Source organism: Globicephala melas, chromosome 10 (genome assembly GCF_963455315.2).
Source record: "Globicephala melas chromosome 10, mGloMel1.2, whole genome shotgun sequence".
Taxonomy (NCBI): domain Eukaryota; kingdom Metazoa; phylum Chordata; class Mammalia; order Artiodactyla; family Delphinidae; genus Globicephala; species Globicephala melas.
In genome coordinates this window covers 42,491,505-42,510,611 of record NC_083323.1, presented here as the reverse complement: position 1 = coordinate 42,510,611, position 19,107 = coordinate 42,491,505, and the positions used below count along the sequence as shown (strand labels likewise).

At 37.6% G+C, this 19,107-nt stretch overlaps 1 protein-coding gene across 2 annotated transcripts in view; it reads left to right on the top strand.

Annotated features, from left to right (window-relative positions):
* GLIPR1L2 (GLIPR1 like 2) overlaps window positions 1-19,107 on the top strand; it is a 51,345-nt gene that overhangs the window by 9,458 nt on the left and 22,780 nt on the right. For both annotated transcript variants that reach the window (XR_009565450.1, XM_060306047.1), the window contains exon 3: window positions 145-248. Coding sequence is in view for 1 of the 2 variants with exons in the window: in XM_060306047.1 (XP_060162030.1) it covers window positions 145-248 (104 nt within the window). In the remaining variant the exon portion in view is untranslated. The remainder of the gene's footprint in view (window positions 1-144; window positions 249-19,107) is intronic.

Here is a 19,107-nt window from a genome sequence, read left to right as displayed (position 1 = left end):
CCTGCATCCAAATGAAGAATTGTTCATATTCCTTGAATTGCTTTGTTAAAGGTCCTATGTGTATTGAATATACTATTGTTTATACTATGGCAGAGTAAATGTTTAGAATTAAATTTTATGTTTTCTTTGAAAATTTTATTTTAGCTTGTTTGGGACCAGTCTTACAAAGTTGGTTGTGCTGTTACTCCATGTTCAAGAATTGGACATATTAAACATGCAGCACTTTTCATATGCAACTATGCACCAGGGTAAGTTCCTTTAAATTTTTTAAATAATATAAAAATAAATTGGGGATTTTTCAAGGTTAAGTTTTCCTAACTTTCAACATATTCTTCTAAATGTCTTTGCAAGCTATAAAAGAATTAAGTATGAGATAGCAATTAAAGACTTTATATTGAAATATTTTAAATTTAATAATAAAATAAGTCAATTTAGGCATACTGATTTTATGTATAGACTAGCCAAATATTACTTCCTGAGAGAATTTTAACTTTAGTATTATTTCATAGTACCTAGCCTTATTAACATAGGATTTAAATTATTTTCCAAAATTGTTTATCTCCATATTTATTTTTAAAAAGTCAAAAGAAAATAAGGTTAAGTGTGTTGAAATGTATGTTGTAAGAATTGTTTCAAGAGTACATCAGTTTTATAACATGAAGGACACTTTTAGTTGACTATCCTCTGGAGAGTGTATTATTAATTGGGGCTAGTCTCATACATATAAGGAATCATAATAACTCAGAGGTGCAAAAGTACTTCACAAGTCTTCTAGTTATGCTATGCATATGAAACTTGAATTCTTAACACTTACTTATCATGTGGTTACTTACCTGTACCTAAAAACTTTCCAATGATGGGAAAAAACTACCTTCCAAAATAGCCTCCATCTCTGGAGAGCTTTGTTGGAAAATCTCAAGTTTTCTTACAGGTCGATATGATACTATAAGTAATACTGTTAAAACGTCTAACTGAAGTGAGAAAATATCCTAATCAACATGCCAAGAAAAATTGACTACATGCTAGGATTGAGAAGGAATTTCTTAAAAATAAAATGCTTCTGGGGCTAAACCAAAAAGAGAAAGAAAAAAAAAACATTGATTACTAATTAATGATTGTATTCCCCTAGATAGGGAAAACAACAGAACTATTGATGTAAGTTGAATTAGATTCAGAAACCCCTTCTTAAATGGAAGCTTTGCTGACTTTGAACATAGGCATGCAAAACAAGTTTGGAATGTAGAGTAATTGCAAAACTTTTTTGGCCTCTTTCAGTCCTACAGACTAGAAGTACTGGGGTGATATCTATTACATGGAGAAACTTTTGAAAGTTAACTACTGATTGGTATTGAAAATTCAAACAGACCACTGGGCATGGGTGGTGGGGAAGGAAGAGGTTCCTCTGGGGTACTAGTCTTCATTTTACATGCTCAGCAATTACATACAAGGCTCTGATCTGTCTACTGACAAACCAATAAAGACTGACCATACTTAGTTTGTAGTCTTGGAAGAGAGACAAACAATAAATAAGTGAACATAGAAATAAATGATATTTAATTAAATAATAAAATATGCCATAGAAACAAAGCACAGTAAGCAAATAGGTAGTAACTAGCATAGAATATGGATAGGATAGCTGCAAAAGGAGGTGGCATTTAAACCGAAAGCCAAAAGATGAGGAGATGGCTAAAGAATATTTCAGGTAGAAGTGAGAGCACATGTAAAATCTCTGAGCTTGGAATAAGTTTAGCATGTTTGAAAAATGAATAACTGTGGTTAGAGGTAGGAGACGAGGTAGAGAGTTAGGTGACAACTAAATCAAATAGAATACCATAGGCCAGGTTAAGGATTTGGGGGTTTATTCTACATAATAGCAAAGTCATTGGAAAGTAATAAGCAAGTAAGTGGCATGATCTCATCTATGTTTTTTTTTCTCCCTGTTCTTTGTTTTTTAAAAAAAATTATTTATTTATTTATTTTTGGCTGCATTGAGTCTGTGTTGCTGCACGTGGGCTTTCTCTAGTTGCGGCGAGCAGGGGCTACTCTTCGTTGTGGTGCACAAGCTTCTCATTGCAGTGGCTTCTCTTGTTGTGGAGCATGAGCTCTAGGCACGTGGGCTTCAGTAGTTCTGGCGCTCGGGCTCAGTAGTTGTGGCTCACGGGCTCCAGAGCACAGGCTCAGTAGTTGTGGCGCACGGGCTTAGTTGCTCCACGGCATGTGGGATCTTCCCGGACAAGGGATCGAACCCACGTCCCCTGCACTGGCAGGAGGATTATTAACTACTGCGCCACCAGGGAAGTCCCTCATCTATGTTTTGAAAAGAAAACTTAGCGATAAAAATTGCTCTTGCTGTTGTGTCAATAATGGAGTATAGGAAAACAAGGGTACAAAGAGAAACAAGCACAATTAGGAGATTGTTTCTGTAGTGCAGGCTATAGACTGGTATCTTGGATTAGGATTTTAGCATGTGGATTGGTTTTCTATTGCTGCATAATAAACCACAAACTTAGTGACTTAAAACAGCAGCCATTTATTATTAAACAGTTCTGTAAGTTATAAGTCCAGGCACAGTATAGCTGGATTCTCTGCTCAGGGTCTCAAAGGCCAAAATCAAGGTGTTGACTGAGTTCTTATCTGGAGGCTCTGGGGAAGAGTCTGCTTTTAAGCTCCTTCAGGTTGTTAGCAGAATTCAATGCCTTGTGGTTATAGGACTTGGGTCCCCATTTTCTTGCTGGTTCTAAGCCAGTGGTTGCTCTCGTCTTCTAGAGGTTGCCCACATTCCTTGATGCGTGGCTCCCACCATCTTTACGTCCACAAAGGCACATCAGGTCCTTCCCACGATCCAAATCTCTGACTTCTCTTCTGTGACCAGCCAGAGAAAACTCTCTGCTTTTAAAGTGCCCAAGTGATTGGGTCAGGATATTTTCCTGGATAATTTCCCTATTTGGCTGGTCACAGAAGGTCAGCTATGCCAAATAACATAATTTAATCATGGAAGTAAATTCCATTACATTCACTTTCCTCAGAATTATGCAAGGCATGTATAGCAGGGGTAGGGGAGCTTGTGCTCCATTTTAGAATTCTGCTTAATATACCATGGAAATTGTGAAAAAAGGTCAGTTTCTGGATATATTATGAAGGTAGAGCTAAAAATACCAGTTGATGGATTTAACTTTAGGGATAAGAGGTATAGAATAAACTGTGGCGATACCCATGCTTTTAGTCTGAACAACTGGATAAGTGATGATACCATTAACTAAGACAAGGAAGAACATCAGAAGATGTGTTTTATGTTTGGACACATTAGGTAGAAATGTAAATGTGGAAAATGTAAATGAATCATGAGAAGGAACTAGCTGTATGAGGGTCTGGGATAGGTTTTGAAGTAAAGGAAACTGCTACTATAAAGGCCCTGACGTAGAAATGAGTCACAGTCCTGAACAAGACCCCCTTATGAAAGAGTGAGTATGGAGACTTAATTCAAGGATTAAGTCCTAGATCACTACAGTATTTCAACTTCAGGCAAAAGAGATAACAAAGGAGAGTGAAGAGGCTAACAAGATAAGAAGGAAACCCAAACAATGCTGGTAGGGTACTTGGAAATCAAGTGAAGAACGTGAGTCATGATGCCCAAAGTGGTTAACTGTATGAGATGCTCCTGAAAGAATGAAAAAAAAAAAAATGAGGAAGGAAAGATGACATTTCCGTTTGATAAGATGAAGGTATTTGGTGACCTTAATAGCAGTAGTGACTGCAGGGGTATCCCATGACTATAGTGATAAGATGAACCTACTAGTCATTAGGATTACTCTTCTTTCCACTCACCTGTCCCATAGGCTTCTTTGTCTTGAAATTTCTATCAACCATTATTTCCTTGATACAAACTTTGGAAAGTCCATTTGTGAAGGATCTAGGTTGGCACATATGAGTTGACTGAGTCAACTCAGTCCAAGTTATTTGCTATGTACTCAAAATAGGCAGTCATAGGTATCTTTCTTAAGAATCATTGTAGAAAAATTAATTCATCACAGTCTTATAAACTACTTCATAGAAATGAAAATAAGAAAGCCAGATTGGGGACTTCCCTGGTGGTGCAGTGATTAAGAATCCACCTGCCAATGCAGGAAACATGGGTTGGAGCCCTGGTCTGGGAAGATCCCACAAGCCACAGAGCAACTAAGCCCGTGCGCCACAACTACTGAAGCCTGCGTGCTCCAGGGCCCACGTGCTGCAACTACTGAAGCCTGTGTGCCTAGAGCCCATGCTCTGCAATGAGAAGCCACTGCAATGAGAAGCTCATGCACCGCAGCAAAGAGTAGCCCCCGGCTCGCCACAGCAACTAGAGAAAGCCCACGCGCAGCAACAAAGACCCAACACAGCAAAAAAAAAAAAAAAGAAAACCAAATTGAAAAGTAGAATGTGTAATGGACTGAATGGTGGCCCCCACCAAAGGATGTATCTAGTTCCTAATTCACAGAACCTGTGAATATTAAGTTACACGTCAAGAGTAAATATTGCCTTATATGGCAAAAGACACATTTAAGATAAGGATCTTCAGAGGAAGCGCTTATTTTAGATTATTCAGGTGGGACCTAAATGTAATTACTTGTGTCCTCATAAGAGAGAGGGAGGAGATTTCAGCACTAGACACACAGAAGAGAAGGAGGCAATGTGACTGTGGAGGGAGAGGTTGGAGTGATATATTCACAAACCAAGGAACTTCTGGAGCCACCAGAAGCTGGAAGAGTCAAGGAATTCCCTCTCTGAGCCTTTGGAGGGAGCATAGCCCTGCCAACACCTTGATTTTGGAGTTCAGGCCTCCAGAACTGAGAAAATAAATTTCTGTTTTTATAAACCACCAAGTTTGTGGCATTGTTAAAGTAGCCACAGCAAGCTAGTACAGAATGGAAGAATAAAACAGATTTGGCAATAGGGAAAATATGAGTCAACCACAATCTTGAAAAATTTCAGAACACGAAGATGTACAATAGAAGTAAAAATATATATGGAAAAAGAAAGGAACCCTGTAGGGTGATAAATCTATAAATTATTGCTCCTAAAGAACAGAGAATAAATGGAACAGAAATAATAATCAAAGAAAAGAAAAGAATAAGCAAAAGAAAAGAATCTGTATAGATACCTATATAAAGGTTAAGATAGCTTATAATGTATCAGGAAAAGTGAACTGCAACAATATTTACATATGTCATTTTCTAGTGGTTATTTTTCAATTTCAAAGATAAAAACTTATACATTCCTGGGAATTCCCTTGCAGTCTAGTGGTTGGACTCCGTGCCTTCACTGCCGAGGGCATGGGTTCAATCTGGTCAAGGAACTAAGATCCCACAAGCTACGTGGTACAGTCAAAAATAATAATAATAATAAAATAAAATAAAATAAAAAACATACATTTCTACGAAAAATAAGACAAAGTAAAATAAAACAGTATTAATTAGATTAGCCTTGAATTTCGGTATTGAAGGGGGTACAATCAAAGATGAGCATTAGAATTTAAGCTTAAATGATAAATAATTTTATTAACTGAGTTAGGAAAAGATGTAGGGTGAAAGAAAAAAGGATTTGTTTATTTTTAGACACGTTGCATCTGCAGGTTTCTGCAGGATCTTTTACTTATTTAAATACGTTTATAGTAGGTACATTTAAACAATAACTAAGCAATAGAATTCCACATTTTTTACATGGTATTCATCCTGAAAACACTTATAGACTGTTGGGAAAGAAATTAAAAAAAAAAAACACAACGTTAACCAAATACGTACAACATCTGTATTTTAAATAGAAAAGATCTGTTGTAAAAGCAGGTATGAAATCATAGAAGCAGTTAGCCAGGATACAGATTCAGAAGTAGTTAAGTTTGATGCATAGAGGTGTATTAGAAGGGAAACGAGGCCAGTGGGGGAGGTAAGAGTTCTGAGATTGAAGAAAATGACTTGAATCTAAAGCTGGACCTTTAAAAGAAGTAAATTATAGTGTCCAAAGGTATTTAGTAAAGAACATTTTCTTTATTTAAAAATTAAGGACCGCGGAGCAACTAAGCCCGTGCACCACAACTACTGAGCCTGCGCTCTAGAGCCCGCAAGCCACAAAAAAAATAAATAAATAAGGAAATGCAATCTGGCAGGTGGTGCCATTTTCTTTACGTCATGAACAGACAGCTAGAATATGTTTCCCAGCCTCCCTAGAAGTTCGGTTGGGCCATGTGGCTAAGCTTTGGCCAGTGGAATTTAGGCCACTTCCAGGCCTGGCCTTTGAAAACTTCCTACATGATCCTTCACACTCTTGGTCTTCCCTCATCTACTGGTTGGATACAGAGGATCTGGTGGAGGATTAAGATGTCCTAGAGAGTGGCAGAGCCACAAGATGAAATGAGCCAGTGCCCCAGAATCACTGCATGGAGGAAAGCTCCTCTACACTGCCAAAACCCATACTGTACCATGACATGGATTCTGCCTACAGAACATGGAAATAGTGAGGAAAGGTCAGATTCGGGATATAATTTGAAGATGGAGCTTAACAACACCTGCTGACAGATTTAACTTTAGGGGTGAATGGAATAGAATAATCAAGAATGACACCTATGCCTTTAGTCTCAGCAACTGGATGAACATTGGTGCCATTAGACAGATAGGGAAGACTTGTGGAGGAGCAGAACTTGAGAGAAGATCAAGTGTTTTGGTTCACATACATTTGGTGGAGTAATAAATGTGAGAAATGTGAATGAATCAAATGAGGGAGCTAGTCAGATGAAGGTCTAGGATGGGTTTTTAAGTAGTGGGAACTGCAGATATAAAGGCCCTGAGGCAGAAATGAGTCACAGTCCTGAAAGAAATCACCTTGTGAGAAAATAGGTATGGAAAACGGGACAGAAGAGACTAAGGACTAAACCCTACATCACTACAATATTTCAACTTCAGGCAAAGGAGCTAGCAAAGGAGTATAGAAAGAGACTAGTAAGGTAAGAGGGAAACTAGAACTGTGCTGGTAGATTTTTAAAATAACATTTAGACTTATTTTCTCATCAGTCTCTATTATATATGAGGTGGCTCTCTTTCCATGCTTTTTTGCATGCATAATAATTTATGATTCAATGATATATTATTGTGATCATTTTAGACATTTTGAATAGCAATTTAAATACGTAAAATGCAAACAATGCATATAACCCATTTCAAGTATGACAGTATGAAAAGCTATGACAAGTTCACAATGTGCAGTGACAACCATATCATGTTCACTGCCTGGTCAACTGTGATTTTAAGATGCCGTCAATGTTAAGATGCATCTCAATTTCAGAGGTGCTAAAATAAGAAAAGATGTACATCTTAGAATTATGAGGCACAGTACATAACTGAAAGAAAAGATTTACAGAACAATGTGTATCCTTACTATGAATGATAAAATAAGAACATGTTATCAATATATGAAATAGTATATTATTCACAGTTAAGTACAGCTTTCTAGTCTGTCTCATATTTTAAAATATTGGATGTGAACTGTGAAGCACTAAATTTGATTTCATGACCTAGTAATAGCTCATAACTTGCAGTTTGAAAAATAGTAATGCCAATTTAGAATATTCTATATAGATATTTGGCAACGAAGAAAAGGAAGGTGTGTAGGTGTGTAGAGTTGAGTGAAAGTTTTTGTTTTATGACTTTGGTTTCTAATGTATTTTTATAAGCTAAAGAAAGCCATCATAAATAGAGAGTGATAGAATATATTAGAACATATAAGAGATGGGGGAAGAATTGAAAAAGAAAGTTCTATCTGGAAAAAAAACAGGAGGAGAGAAGTATAAGAAGAGAAAATTAGAGAAATTCTTAATAGTAAATATTTTTCTTTCTTGCTCATGAGGGTTTAATCTATTTTATTGATCTCTCGAAAGAAAAGATTTAAGGGGTTAATTATCCTTTCTCATTCCTTTGTTTTGAGATATTTAATCTTCCAAGTACTTTTTAGGGAGAGGGGCTGTTATATGTTGCTGTTTTTATCAAAATATACTACATTCATTTATCTTTAATCCTACTTAATAGTGAAGATATTTACAGTTATATATTTTCCTTTGATTACAATTTTTACTAGACCTTAGGATCTCGTATGACATAGTCTCTTTCTCATTGCTTTCTATGTATTGTAATTTTAGGTCATTTAATAAATCATGTTTAGTACTTGATACATATTCATGATGGAAAAATCTATCCAAGGAGAAAATAATGTTCCCATCCTTGCCTTTCAGTTACTCTCTCCAAAATTTTATCCTAAAAGATATATTCTGTGCATACAGAAAAGTATATCTATCTTTGTGTATGTGTGTCTGGGTGCACAAATGTGTGCATTTCCATAATTCAAACAGGAGCGCACTACATTTCTTGTGATGTTCTTTAACTTTTTTACTTGATATGGACTGGAAGTCTTTCCATTTGAGTACGTGAAGAGTTTCCAGATTCTTTTTAAGAATTTCACAGTTTTTTTTTTTTTAGTGGATGTACAAAAATTAATTTGAATAATCCTCTCCTTCTGATGGACGTTTAGGCTATTTTATTAATTTTATTTCAAGCAGTAATTATTCAGTTAGACATGTAATTCTGACATGAGTTAGTAGCTATAATATAAACGTATAGTCATGGAAACCCTAGGCCAAAGAGAATGTGTACTTTTAATTTGCATATATATTACTAAATATCTATTCATCATAGTCACGCCATTTTTTCTATTACAACTTTTTTTTATGTCGGCATATAAGAGGGGCTATATTTAAACTCCCTTGCTAAGATAATATATTTTCAAATATTTTTCTATTTACTACTATGAGTTATGTATATGTTTAATTTTCATCTTCTATTTTTCATGAGTTTAAGTATATTTTTTTATATTTTAGAATATGTGGATTTCATTTACTGGGACCTGAGGGTTCCTATACATTTACTGTTTTTCTCTTAAGTTGTTGGACTTTTTTTGTTTTTTAACTTGGAGGAGTGTCTTATGTACAAGAAAATTAGCTCTTTTATGTAATATAATTTACAAATATTTTCTAGTTTTATGTTTAACTTTTGACTTTATTTATAATGCAATTTATTTTTGCCAATAGAATTATTTTGTTTCATTGTAGAAAAAAATGTATCAGTACTTTTTTCATGGGTTTTGAGGTTTGTATCATACTTAGACAAGCCTTCCCCAAATATTATTATCTCACATTTTCTTCTAACGATTCTTTATTTTTTTTTAACTTTTAAATTAATTTGATCCACTTTGATTCTGGACATTATGTAAGCTGGTATAAGAATTAGCCTCCTGCTTAAAGTAACTATAAAGACTGGGCAAAACATATAAAATAACTGTTTTTAGGCATTAGAAAACAACCAGTACAGTGCTATGATCCTTGCAAATAGAAAAGAGTACAGTGGGAACCCTATATGTGCCTTGGTTTTCTCTCTGTGAGCATCCTATTGTACAAACCATAGCCAAAGCAAGCAAAGATTGTGTATTTTCTGGGCAAAGCAGATATCAGTGTTGATTGATGTTAAGTAGTCTAGGATTTAGGACAGGCTCCCAAAGAGGAGGGGGCTGCAGAGAAGGACCCCCAAACATCTGTGTACAATTTCTCTGCAAGTCCTTGGGCAGCTCCTAAGCTGCACTCCTCAAAGCGAGATTCTGGAAGGATTAGATAGGAACAGTTACTTGCAGGCTGAAGACCTGCACAGAGATTTCAGAAGCTGCACAGTGCTGAGAAGACAAAGCTGCAGTTTGGGCCTAGCCAAAATGGAGAGGTATTGACGAAAAGTCTGACCGAGCAGAACATTAAAATCCAAAAAATATGTACCTAATTTTATAAAAATTTCAAACTAATTAATGACTAAAGAAATACTATAGATAATAGCCAAAGAAAAATTGATATACTGGAAAATGTATGTGTGGAATATATGGCAGAGACAGTCCCCTTAATTTACAAAGAATTCATACAAATCAAAAAGAAAAAGAGAAACAACCCAAGAGAATAACGTGCAGAAGATATGAAGAAGTCATTTACCAAAAAGAAAAGAAAATGGTCATGAATCATATGAAAATGTATTCAGTCTCACTCATAATTGAAGCAATTCAGGTAAAAACAAAAATAAATGTTCACTTTCCACTCATCCATTTGAGAATATAGAAAAGCTTAACTGATACTCTGCGTTTGCAATAGGGCAATAAATTGATACAGTCTTTCTGGGTTCGGCAGTGTAACAAATTTAAAATTATACTTACCATTTGATCTTGTAATCTCCTTATCAGGATTTTATCTTAGTAATATCTTCATGAAAGTTGGCCAAGATATACATACAAGGATACACATTGGAGCATGTTTTAATAGCATGAAACTGAAATTTAAAAAACCAACGACTCCAGTAATAGGGGACTAAGCAATTAATTTACTGCACATTATTGTGTAACCATTGAAAAAACTGGTGTACTTTTCTATGTACCAGTATGGAAAGGTCTCACTCGTTAGGTGAAAAAGTAAGATAAAAAACAATAATAAGTAAGAACAGGTCTTTTTGTTATAACAGTTACTATTACCAAAAAATGTAGTGATTCAAGATAAAAGTGGGAAATTTCAGTTTGGTGGGTACTGTGCTCCATTAGTCATTCAAAGACCCAGGTTTCTCCTATTTTGTTTCTTCACCATCCCCTGGGGCAGTGTCTTTGTCCACATGATCAAATCCAGGCCACAGACATAAGCTAGCTCAAGCTCATAGTAAGGGAAAAGAAACATGCTGGCAGCATGAGTACCAGGTGGGGAGTGGTGCACATCACTGCTACTGCCATTCCATTGGATATAAAATTAATCTCATGGCCACATCTAAGTTGCAGGAGAGGTTGGGAAATGTACTGAGACTAGCCATTAATGTGCCAAGCTAAAATACTGTTATTTCAGTATTTCAAGAGATATTTAGATTGACAGCTAGCAGTCTCTATCACAAGCATGTAAGTACTGAGAATTTTTATGAAAAACTTTCTTCTGGAAGGAATCATAAGAAGTTGTTAACAGATGTTATCTCTGGAGAGACAGATGGAAAGTGGAAGATGGAGACATTTTTTCCCCTTTAAAGGTGCCCTTTTCTGCTTCCTCCTTTCTGTCATATACTTATAAATAATATATATGTATTACTTTTGTTTATCTTTTACATCAACAAGGGATGTCTGGATTGATATTGGAGACATATTTAAGACATTTCCAGAAGGTATAAATAACAAGATTTGCAGGTCATTGTATTAAGTAATCAGAGAGAGGAAGTAGTCAAGGAAGATTTTCAAATTTATGATCAGGCATGAATGGTATTGGCATTAACTGCAAAGGGGAACACTGAACATTTTGGGAGGGAAGATAATGAGTTTCACTTTGTACATAATGAATTGGAGTTGGCTGCGAAATACTCACTTTGAGATGTTTAGTAAGCAGGTTGTTATTTAGGTCAGAAGCTCATGAGTGAGGAATGACATAGAAGAAACATTTGGAGTGCCAGGAAACATAGGGTAATTTAAATCATGGGACTAGATGAGATTGCTTAGCAAGAGAGTATGGAATGAGAAGAGAATAGGACCTGTGGAATGTCATGCCAACATTTAAGGGCAGTTAGTGGAAGATAAGTGGGAGACCTAAGAAGAGTGGCCAGACAGGTAGAAGAAAAAGCAGAAGAGTATGGTATCAGGGAAGGTGTGGGGAAAGAATATTTTTAAAAGGAAAAACTCGTCCAAACTTTCAAATTCCAAGACGTCAAGCAAAGTCAGGACTTAAAAATATCAGATCTAAAGAGAAGTTCATTAATAAACATAGGAAAACTGCTTCTATGGAGTAGAGGAAACTGATGCCAGGTTGGAATGAATTGAGAACTGTTTTGTTGTTGTTTTTATTTTGTTTTGTTTTTAAAATGGGGAAGATGTGAGCATATTTAAATATTGACATGAAGAATCTAATACAAAATAAAAGTAATTCTTTATAAAGTATAAAGGCAGGGTATATGTAAAGATACAAGTCCCTGAGAAAACAGAAGGCTTTAAAAGAGAAAAAGGAAGGGTTTAAAAGAGATTAGGGCTAAAAAAAACTATACTTAAAAAAAAAGCAGACAGAACCATAGGACAAATGGTAAAAGCAAAGCTATACAGACAAAATCACACAAAGAAGCATACACATACACACTCACAAATAGAGAAAAAGGAAAAAAAAATACAGATATATATATATATCATTGCTCCCAAAGTCCACCTCCTCAATTTGGGATGATTCGTTGTCTATTCATGTATTCCACAGATGCAGGGCACATCAAGTTGATTGTGGAGCTTTAATCCGCTGCTCCTGAGGCTACTGGGAGAGATTTCCCTTTCTCTTTGTTCGCACAGCTCCTGGGGCTCAGCTTTGGATTTGGCCCCGCCTCTGCGTCTAGGTCGCCTGAGGGCGTCTGTTCTTCGCTCAGACAGGACGGGGTTAAAGGAGCAGCTGATTCGGGGGCTCTGGCTCACTCAGGCCCGGGGCAGGGAGGGGCACGGAGTGCGGGGCGGGCCTGCGGCGGCAGAGGCCGACGTGACTTTGCACCAGCCTGAGGCGCGCCGTGCGTTCTTCCGGGGAAGTGGTCACTGAATCATGGGGTCCTGGCTGCACAGGCTCCCGGGAGGGGAGGTGTGGAGAGTGACCTGTGCTTGCACACAGGTTTCTTGGTGGCGGCAGCAGCAGCCTTAGCGTCTCATGCCCGTCTCTGGGGTCCGCGCTGATAACCGCGCCTCGCGCCCGTCTCTGGAGCTTGTTTAGGCGGTGCTCTTAATCCCCTCTCCTCGCGCACCAGGAAACAATGGTCTCTTGCCTCTTCGGCAGGTGCAGACTTTTCCCCGGACTCCCTCCCGGCTAGCTGTGGCGCACTAGACCCCTTCAGGCTGTGTTCACGCAGCCAACCCCAGTCCTCTCCCTGGGATCCGACCTCCGAAGTCCGAGCCTCAGCTCCCAGCCCGCCCGCCCCGGCGGGTGAACAGACAAGCCGCTCAGGCTGGTGGGTGCTGGTCGGCACCGATCCTCTGTGCGGGAATCTCACCGCTTTGCCCTCTGCACCTCTGTTGCTGCGCTCTTCTCCGTGGCTCCGAAGCTCCGCCGCTGCCTACCCCGCCTCCCCACCCCGCCACCGTCTCCTCCAGTGAAGGGTCTTCCTAGTGTGTGGAAACCTTTCCTCCTTCTCAGCTCCCTCCCAGTGGTGCAGGGCCCATCCCTATTTTGTCTGTTTTTTCTTTTTTTCTTTTGCCCTACCCAGGTACGTGGGGAGTTTCTTGCCTTTTGGGAGGTATGAGGTCTTCTTCCAGCGTTCAGCAGGTGTTCTGTAGGAGTTGTTCCACATGTAGATATATTTCTGATGTATTTGTGGGGAGGAAGGGGAGCTCTACGGCTTACTCCTCTGCCATCTTGAAGGTCCCCCCAATGGAACAGGATAGAGAGCTCAGAGATAAACCCACGCACATATGGTCACCTTTCTTTGATAAAGGAGGCAAAAATATACAATGGAGAAAAGACAGCCTCTTCTATAAGTGGTGCTGGGAAAACTGGACAGCTACATGTAAATGAATGAAACTAGAACATTCCCTAACACCATACACAAAAATAAACTCAAAATGGATTAAAGACCTAAATATAAGGCCAGACACTATAAAACTCTTGGAGGAAAACATAGGCAGAACACTGTATGACATAAATCACAGCAAGATCCTTTTTGACCCACCTCCTAGAGAAATGGAAACAAAAGCAAAAATAAACAAATGGAACCTAATCAAATTTAAAATCTTTTGAACAGAAAAGGAAACCATAAACAAGATGAAAAGACAACCCTCAGAATGGGAGAAAATATTTGCTGACAAAGGATTAATCTCCAAAATATACAAATGGTTCATGCAGCTCAATATCAAAAAAACAAACAACCCAATCCAAAAATGGGCAGAAGACCTAAATAGACATTTCTCCAAAGAAGATATACAGATTGCCAACAAATACATGAAAGGATGCTCAACATCACTAATCATTAGAGAAATGCAAATCAAAACTACAGTGAGGTATCACCTCACACCAGTCAGAATGGCCATCATCAAAAAATCTACAAACAATAAATGCTGGAGAGGGTGTGGAGAAAAGGGAACCCTCTTGCACTGTTGGTGGGAATGTAAATTGATACAGCCACTATGGAGACCAGTATGGAGGTTCCTTAAAAAACTAAAAATAGAACTACCATACGACCCAGCAATCCCACTACTGGGCATATACCATGAGAAAACCATAACTCAAAAAGACTCATGTACCACAGTATTCATTGCAGCTCTATTTACAATAGCCAGGACATGGAAGCAACCTAAGTGCCCATTGACATATGAATAGATAAAGAAGATGTGGCACATATATACAATGGAATATTACTCAGCCATAAAAAGAAATGAAATTGAGTTATTTGTAGTGAGGTGGATGGACCTAGAGTCTGTCATACAGAGTGGAGTAAGTCAGAAAGAGAAAAACAAATACTGTATGCTAACACATATATATGGAATCCAAAAAAAAAGAAAAAATGGTTCTCAAGAACCTAGGGGCAGGACAGGAATAAAGACTCAGATGGAGAGAATGGACTTGAGGATGCGGGGAGGGGGAAGGGTAAGCTGGGACGAAGTGAGAGTGGCATGGACATATATACACTACCAAATGTAAAATAGATAGCTAGTGGGAAGCAGCCGCATAGCACAGGGAGATGAGCTCGGTGCTTTGTGACCACCCAGAGTGGTGGGATAGGGAGGGTGGGAGGGAGACATAAGAGGGAGGAGATATGGGGATATATGTATACGTAGAGCTGATTCACTTTGTTATACAGCAGAAACTAATACAACACTGTAAAGCCATTATACTCCAATAAAGATGCTAAAAGAAAATGTAGGACCAACAACAACAACAAAAAAGTGCAAACAATTAATTATATGACTTTTGAACTTAAAAAAAAGAGAGAGATTAGCCTTAGAAAGAATGAGGAGCAGTTCTTCAGTTGTATTAGAAAGGAAAGCGTAGGTATATTTGTCATATTTAGTGACAGAAAATTTCTCGAGTTCCAGTCTAATAGCTGTTATGATTCTCTGTGAAGTAGAATAGATCATGTCCTGAGCATAAAGGGAGAGACAGTGAAGCTGGAAGTTTGAGGACTGGGAAGATATGAAATAGTTATTATGGAACATGAGAGCGGAAGCTGAATAGAGAGAATGATAGAGATATTCTCTACCTAGTTTAATGATTTTCCTCCAGCAGCACCCAGCAGCCCTGAAGCAGGCATGGGACATGCAGACAGTAAGATTCCTTCACTTTTTCCTACACAGCGGTTTTGTCAGGTGGATGTAAAGGAAAATAGTGCAAGCGAGTTTCAAGGTTTTAGGTAGAGAACATGCAAAGTGATGGACCTAAGCTAGATTGAGAAAAGACAACACGATGGATAGGGAGAAAAATAGGAGAGAAAGTACACTGTGGAAACAGTGAAATTAATGGACAAGTGTGATGGGAGTGAATGAGTTAGGAACCTGGAAGGACAGGAGGTTGCAGTCAATGAGTGGAATGTGTGATTTGTGAGTTCAGAAGTAGAGCAGATTTAGGAGATAATAAGATGCAGAATGTGGCTACAAAAGTGACAGTTACGTAGCATTAGGAAGTTTTATGATGGTGAAGACATCCAATAACATAGAGCCCAAGTTATTGGATGAATTATCCATTAGCATATTGTAATCCTCTAGGTCCCAAATTTGTAGACAATCGCACAATTTTGACTAAAAAGCAAAATGGTGAGCCAGATACCAAAGTGAATAAGGAGGCATAATCAGAAGGTAGATGGTATCTTGGGGAGGATTAGAGGATGGTACAACTACATAATATCAGCCTCAAGGAGCTTTATAGGTGTTTAACTGTGTTCCCTGGTCCTTTAGGTGCAAGATGTGGAAGTGAAGGGAGGAGATGTGACCAACTGATTTTCACAGAAAGTGATATAAAGTGAGGTAGCTTTGCATATACAGGGATAATTTGAGGCAGAAAACAACAGGATCCATACCTTCCTTGACCTTGAATAGGTCCAAGAAGTAGTCATGGAGTTTTGGGCAAAGACAAATATATTAGATGAATCAGAAGAAGAGCCAGATAGAATCTCTAAAAGATAATCTTTGCTGCTTATTGCATGTATTTTTCTCTAGCTTATTGGGATAGATTCTTTAAGTCTACTTGGGAAATCTATAGATGTTTGGATATGAACCAGAAGCCAGCACTGTGATATTTCTCAATGCCTTATGGATGTAGTAAAAGTGAAAAGAGTTACTGTAGGTGGCCTAGTTATTCTGGTTGTATAATATGGAAAAATCAATATCTATTTGATGTACTCTGGCCATTGTTCCATGGACAATATACAGATTATATGAGTCTGCACATGGAGAACTTTGAAGAGAAGAATCTATCTACAAATTGTAATTCCTAGATTGTCAATCCATGGAGCTGGATTATCTCCTTCATGAACAAAGTGGCAGGCAATAAAAGTTTCCATCACCACCAGAATTGTGTTCTCATTCTGGAACAATGTAGATCTATTATAAAATTTGAATAATGGTTTTCTAATGGACTTTGGGTTGGGCATGGGAGTAGTTTACCCATTGGACTACCCAGGTGACATGTCCTTATCTAGGGCCTGGACACATATCCTATAGGTGGCAATATAATGAAGATATGGCCAGATGCAAGTCTAAGAAAAGTTCCCGAGGACTATGTTCAGAGTCAGGACTTGGTCTTAGCGAACCCTTGGGCTGCTTCTCGGAAAAGGCAAATGCCTAAAGACAGAGAATATCATCTATTTCTTCAGGCACCACCAGGGCAGCTATGAAATTTCAGAGGACTTTGCTAGTTGTAGATACTTATCTGTTGTTTTCTCCTAATCCAGCCCAATAATTTCCAATTGCAGTTGTGGACTTGTACTGTAGATTCAGACTCAAGTTGCTTTAGGTTAAACTTTTTAGAAACTCAGAACAACAGGAAGATTAACATGGGAGAGTATTAGCTTGCCATTTCTGGCTACCTAATATAAACAGTTTTATAATGTTCATATCTTTGAAAAGGAGGGCCCGTTGTATTCTAGCACAATGTGAATTTATTTATTTTGATTAATTAATTCATGTATTTATTTATATATTTATTTGCCTTTCCAGAGTTATTCCAGGCCATGGTTATCAGACATTATGGTCATGGGATGATTAGCCTATGCTCCAGGTTTTTTTTCACATCTTTATTGGAGTATAAATGCTTTACAATATTGTGTTAGTTTCTGCTGTACAGCAAAGTGAGTCAGCTATATGTATACATATATCCTCATATCCCCTCCCTCTTGAGCCTCGCTCCCACCCTCCCTATCCCATCCCTCTAGGTTGTCACAAAGTACCAAGCCGATCTCCCCATGCTATGCAGCAGCTTCCCAGTAGCCATCCATTTTACATTTGGTAGTGTATATACGTCAATGCTACTCTCTCACTTCATCCCAGCTTCCCCTTCACCCCTGTGCCCTCAGGTCTGTTCTCTACGTCTGTGCCTTTATTCCTGCCCTGCCACTAGGTTCATCAGTACTGCATTTTAAAATTCCATATATATGCGTTAACATATGGTATTTGTTTTTCTCTTTCTGACTTACTTCATTCTGTATGACAGATTCTAGGTCCATCCACCTCACTGCAAATAACTCAATTTTGTTCCTTTCTATGGCTGAGTAATATTCCATTGTATATATGTGCCACATCTTCTTTATACAATCATCTGTTGATGGACATTTAGGTTGCTTGCTCCAGGTTTTAAAGGCAGTCTGTATAGTGAGTAGCTTTCTGCATAGGTACAAGAACAGAGGTCCCCCACCCCAGGGATTTTAGAACAGTATAAGCTCTGCTTTTGAGTTGGAGGCATCTGTTTCAGTGATAAAGAATTAAGGCAGTAAAAGTAGACTACGGTATTAGGTAAAGGTGACTGGTTCAATTCTTGGATTTCTTGACGGCTAGTATTCTGGCTGGGATCCAAACAAAATTCATTTCCTTCTTGAAATGGTTTGATTGTGGAACAGTGAAATTAGAGAACGATATACGATCTGCAAATAACAATAGGTATCTGTATATCCTTGATGTACTTGAAAGCTTGCCATTTGAGGGTATCAGATACCTTATTGGGTATCATCAAAAACTTCTCATAAGATACGACTCAGAAATTTGATATTCACATTTTTGAATATGTATTTCTAAGGTTTGGCCATTCTTCTAGATGGCCCAGAGTGGCCTAACCAGGGACCTAAATGCCTAATGTTTGTTTTTATAGCTTGCAACTATACACTGAGTAAATAAGCAATCATGTTTAAATAACCACAATTAATGACCCTCTTCTCACTCAAAAATACATTTTCCCTATCTATCTTCTCTATCTTTCTTATTCAGATATTTTAAAATACGCTTCCCAATTCATATCTATTTTGGGGCCTCTTTTCCTAACTTACCTCTGGGCAATTGATGTAATAATTTTTAACTTCTCCCCTGTGCTCTGTACAATAGATTAAAACAACTTTGTAAAATCCCATTTACATTTATTTGCTTGTTTATATACTTATGTGTTTTTCATGTAGACCTCAAAATAATCCATGCAGCTGGGTATTTGTGCCAATAGGCATTTCAGGATTTTGCAAATGTTTCAGAAAACTAATATATCATTTATATATAGCTTTTTATATGTATGTGCCAATCAGGAAGCAATTAGTTATAAAACATTCTATAACATCCATTTTTAAAGGAAATTTTTTATACAAAATAAAATGAAAGAAGCTTTAAAACTCCCTCATATTTAAATTACAATACTTTAAAATTAATGGGAATTAGTTTCAGAAGAGAGTATTTCTGGGGGGAAAAAAGAGGGGGAAGATTACATCTGCAATTTAAGTACTTTTAAGTACTCCCTTAAGTCCATTTTTTAAATTAAATCGCCCTTATAAATTAATTAAAAATTGGTTAACCATATTATTTAAATAACATAAAATTTGAGACTTTTTCTAACAA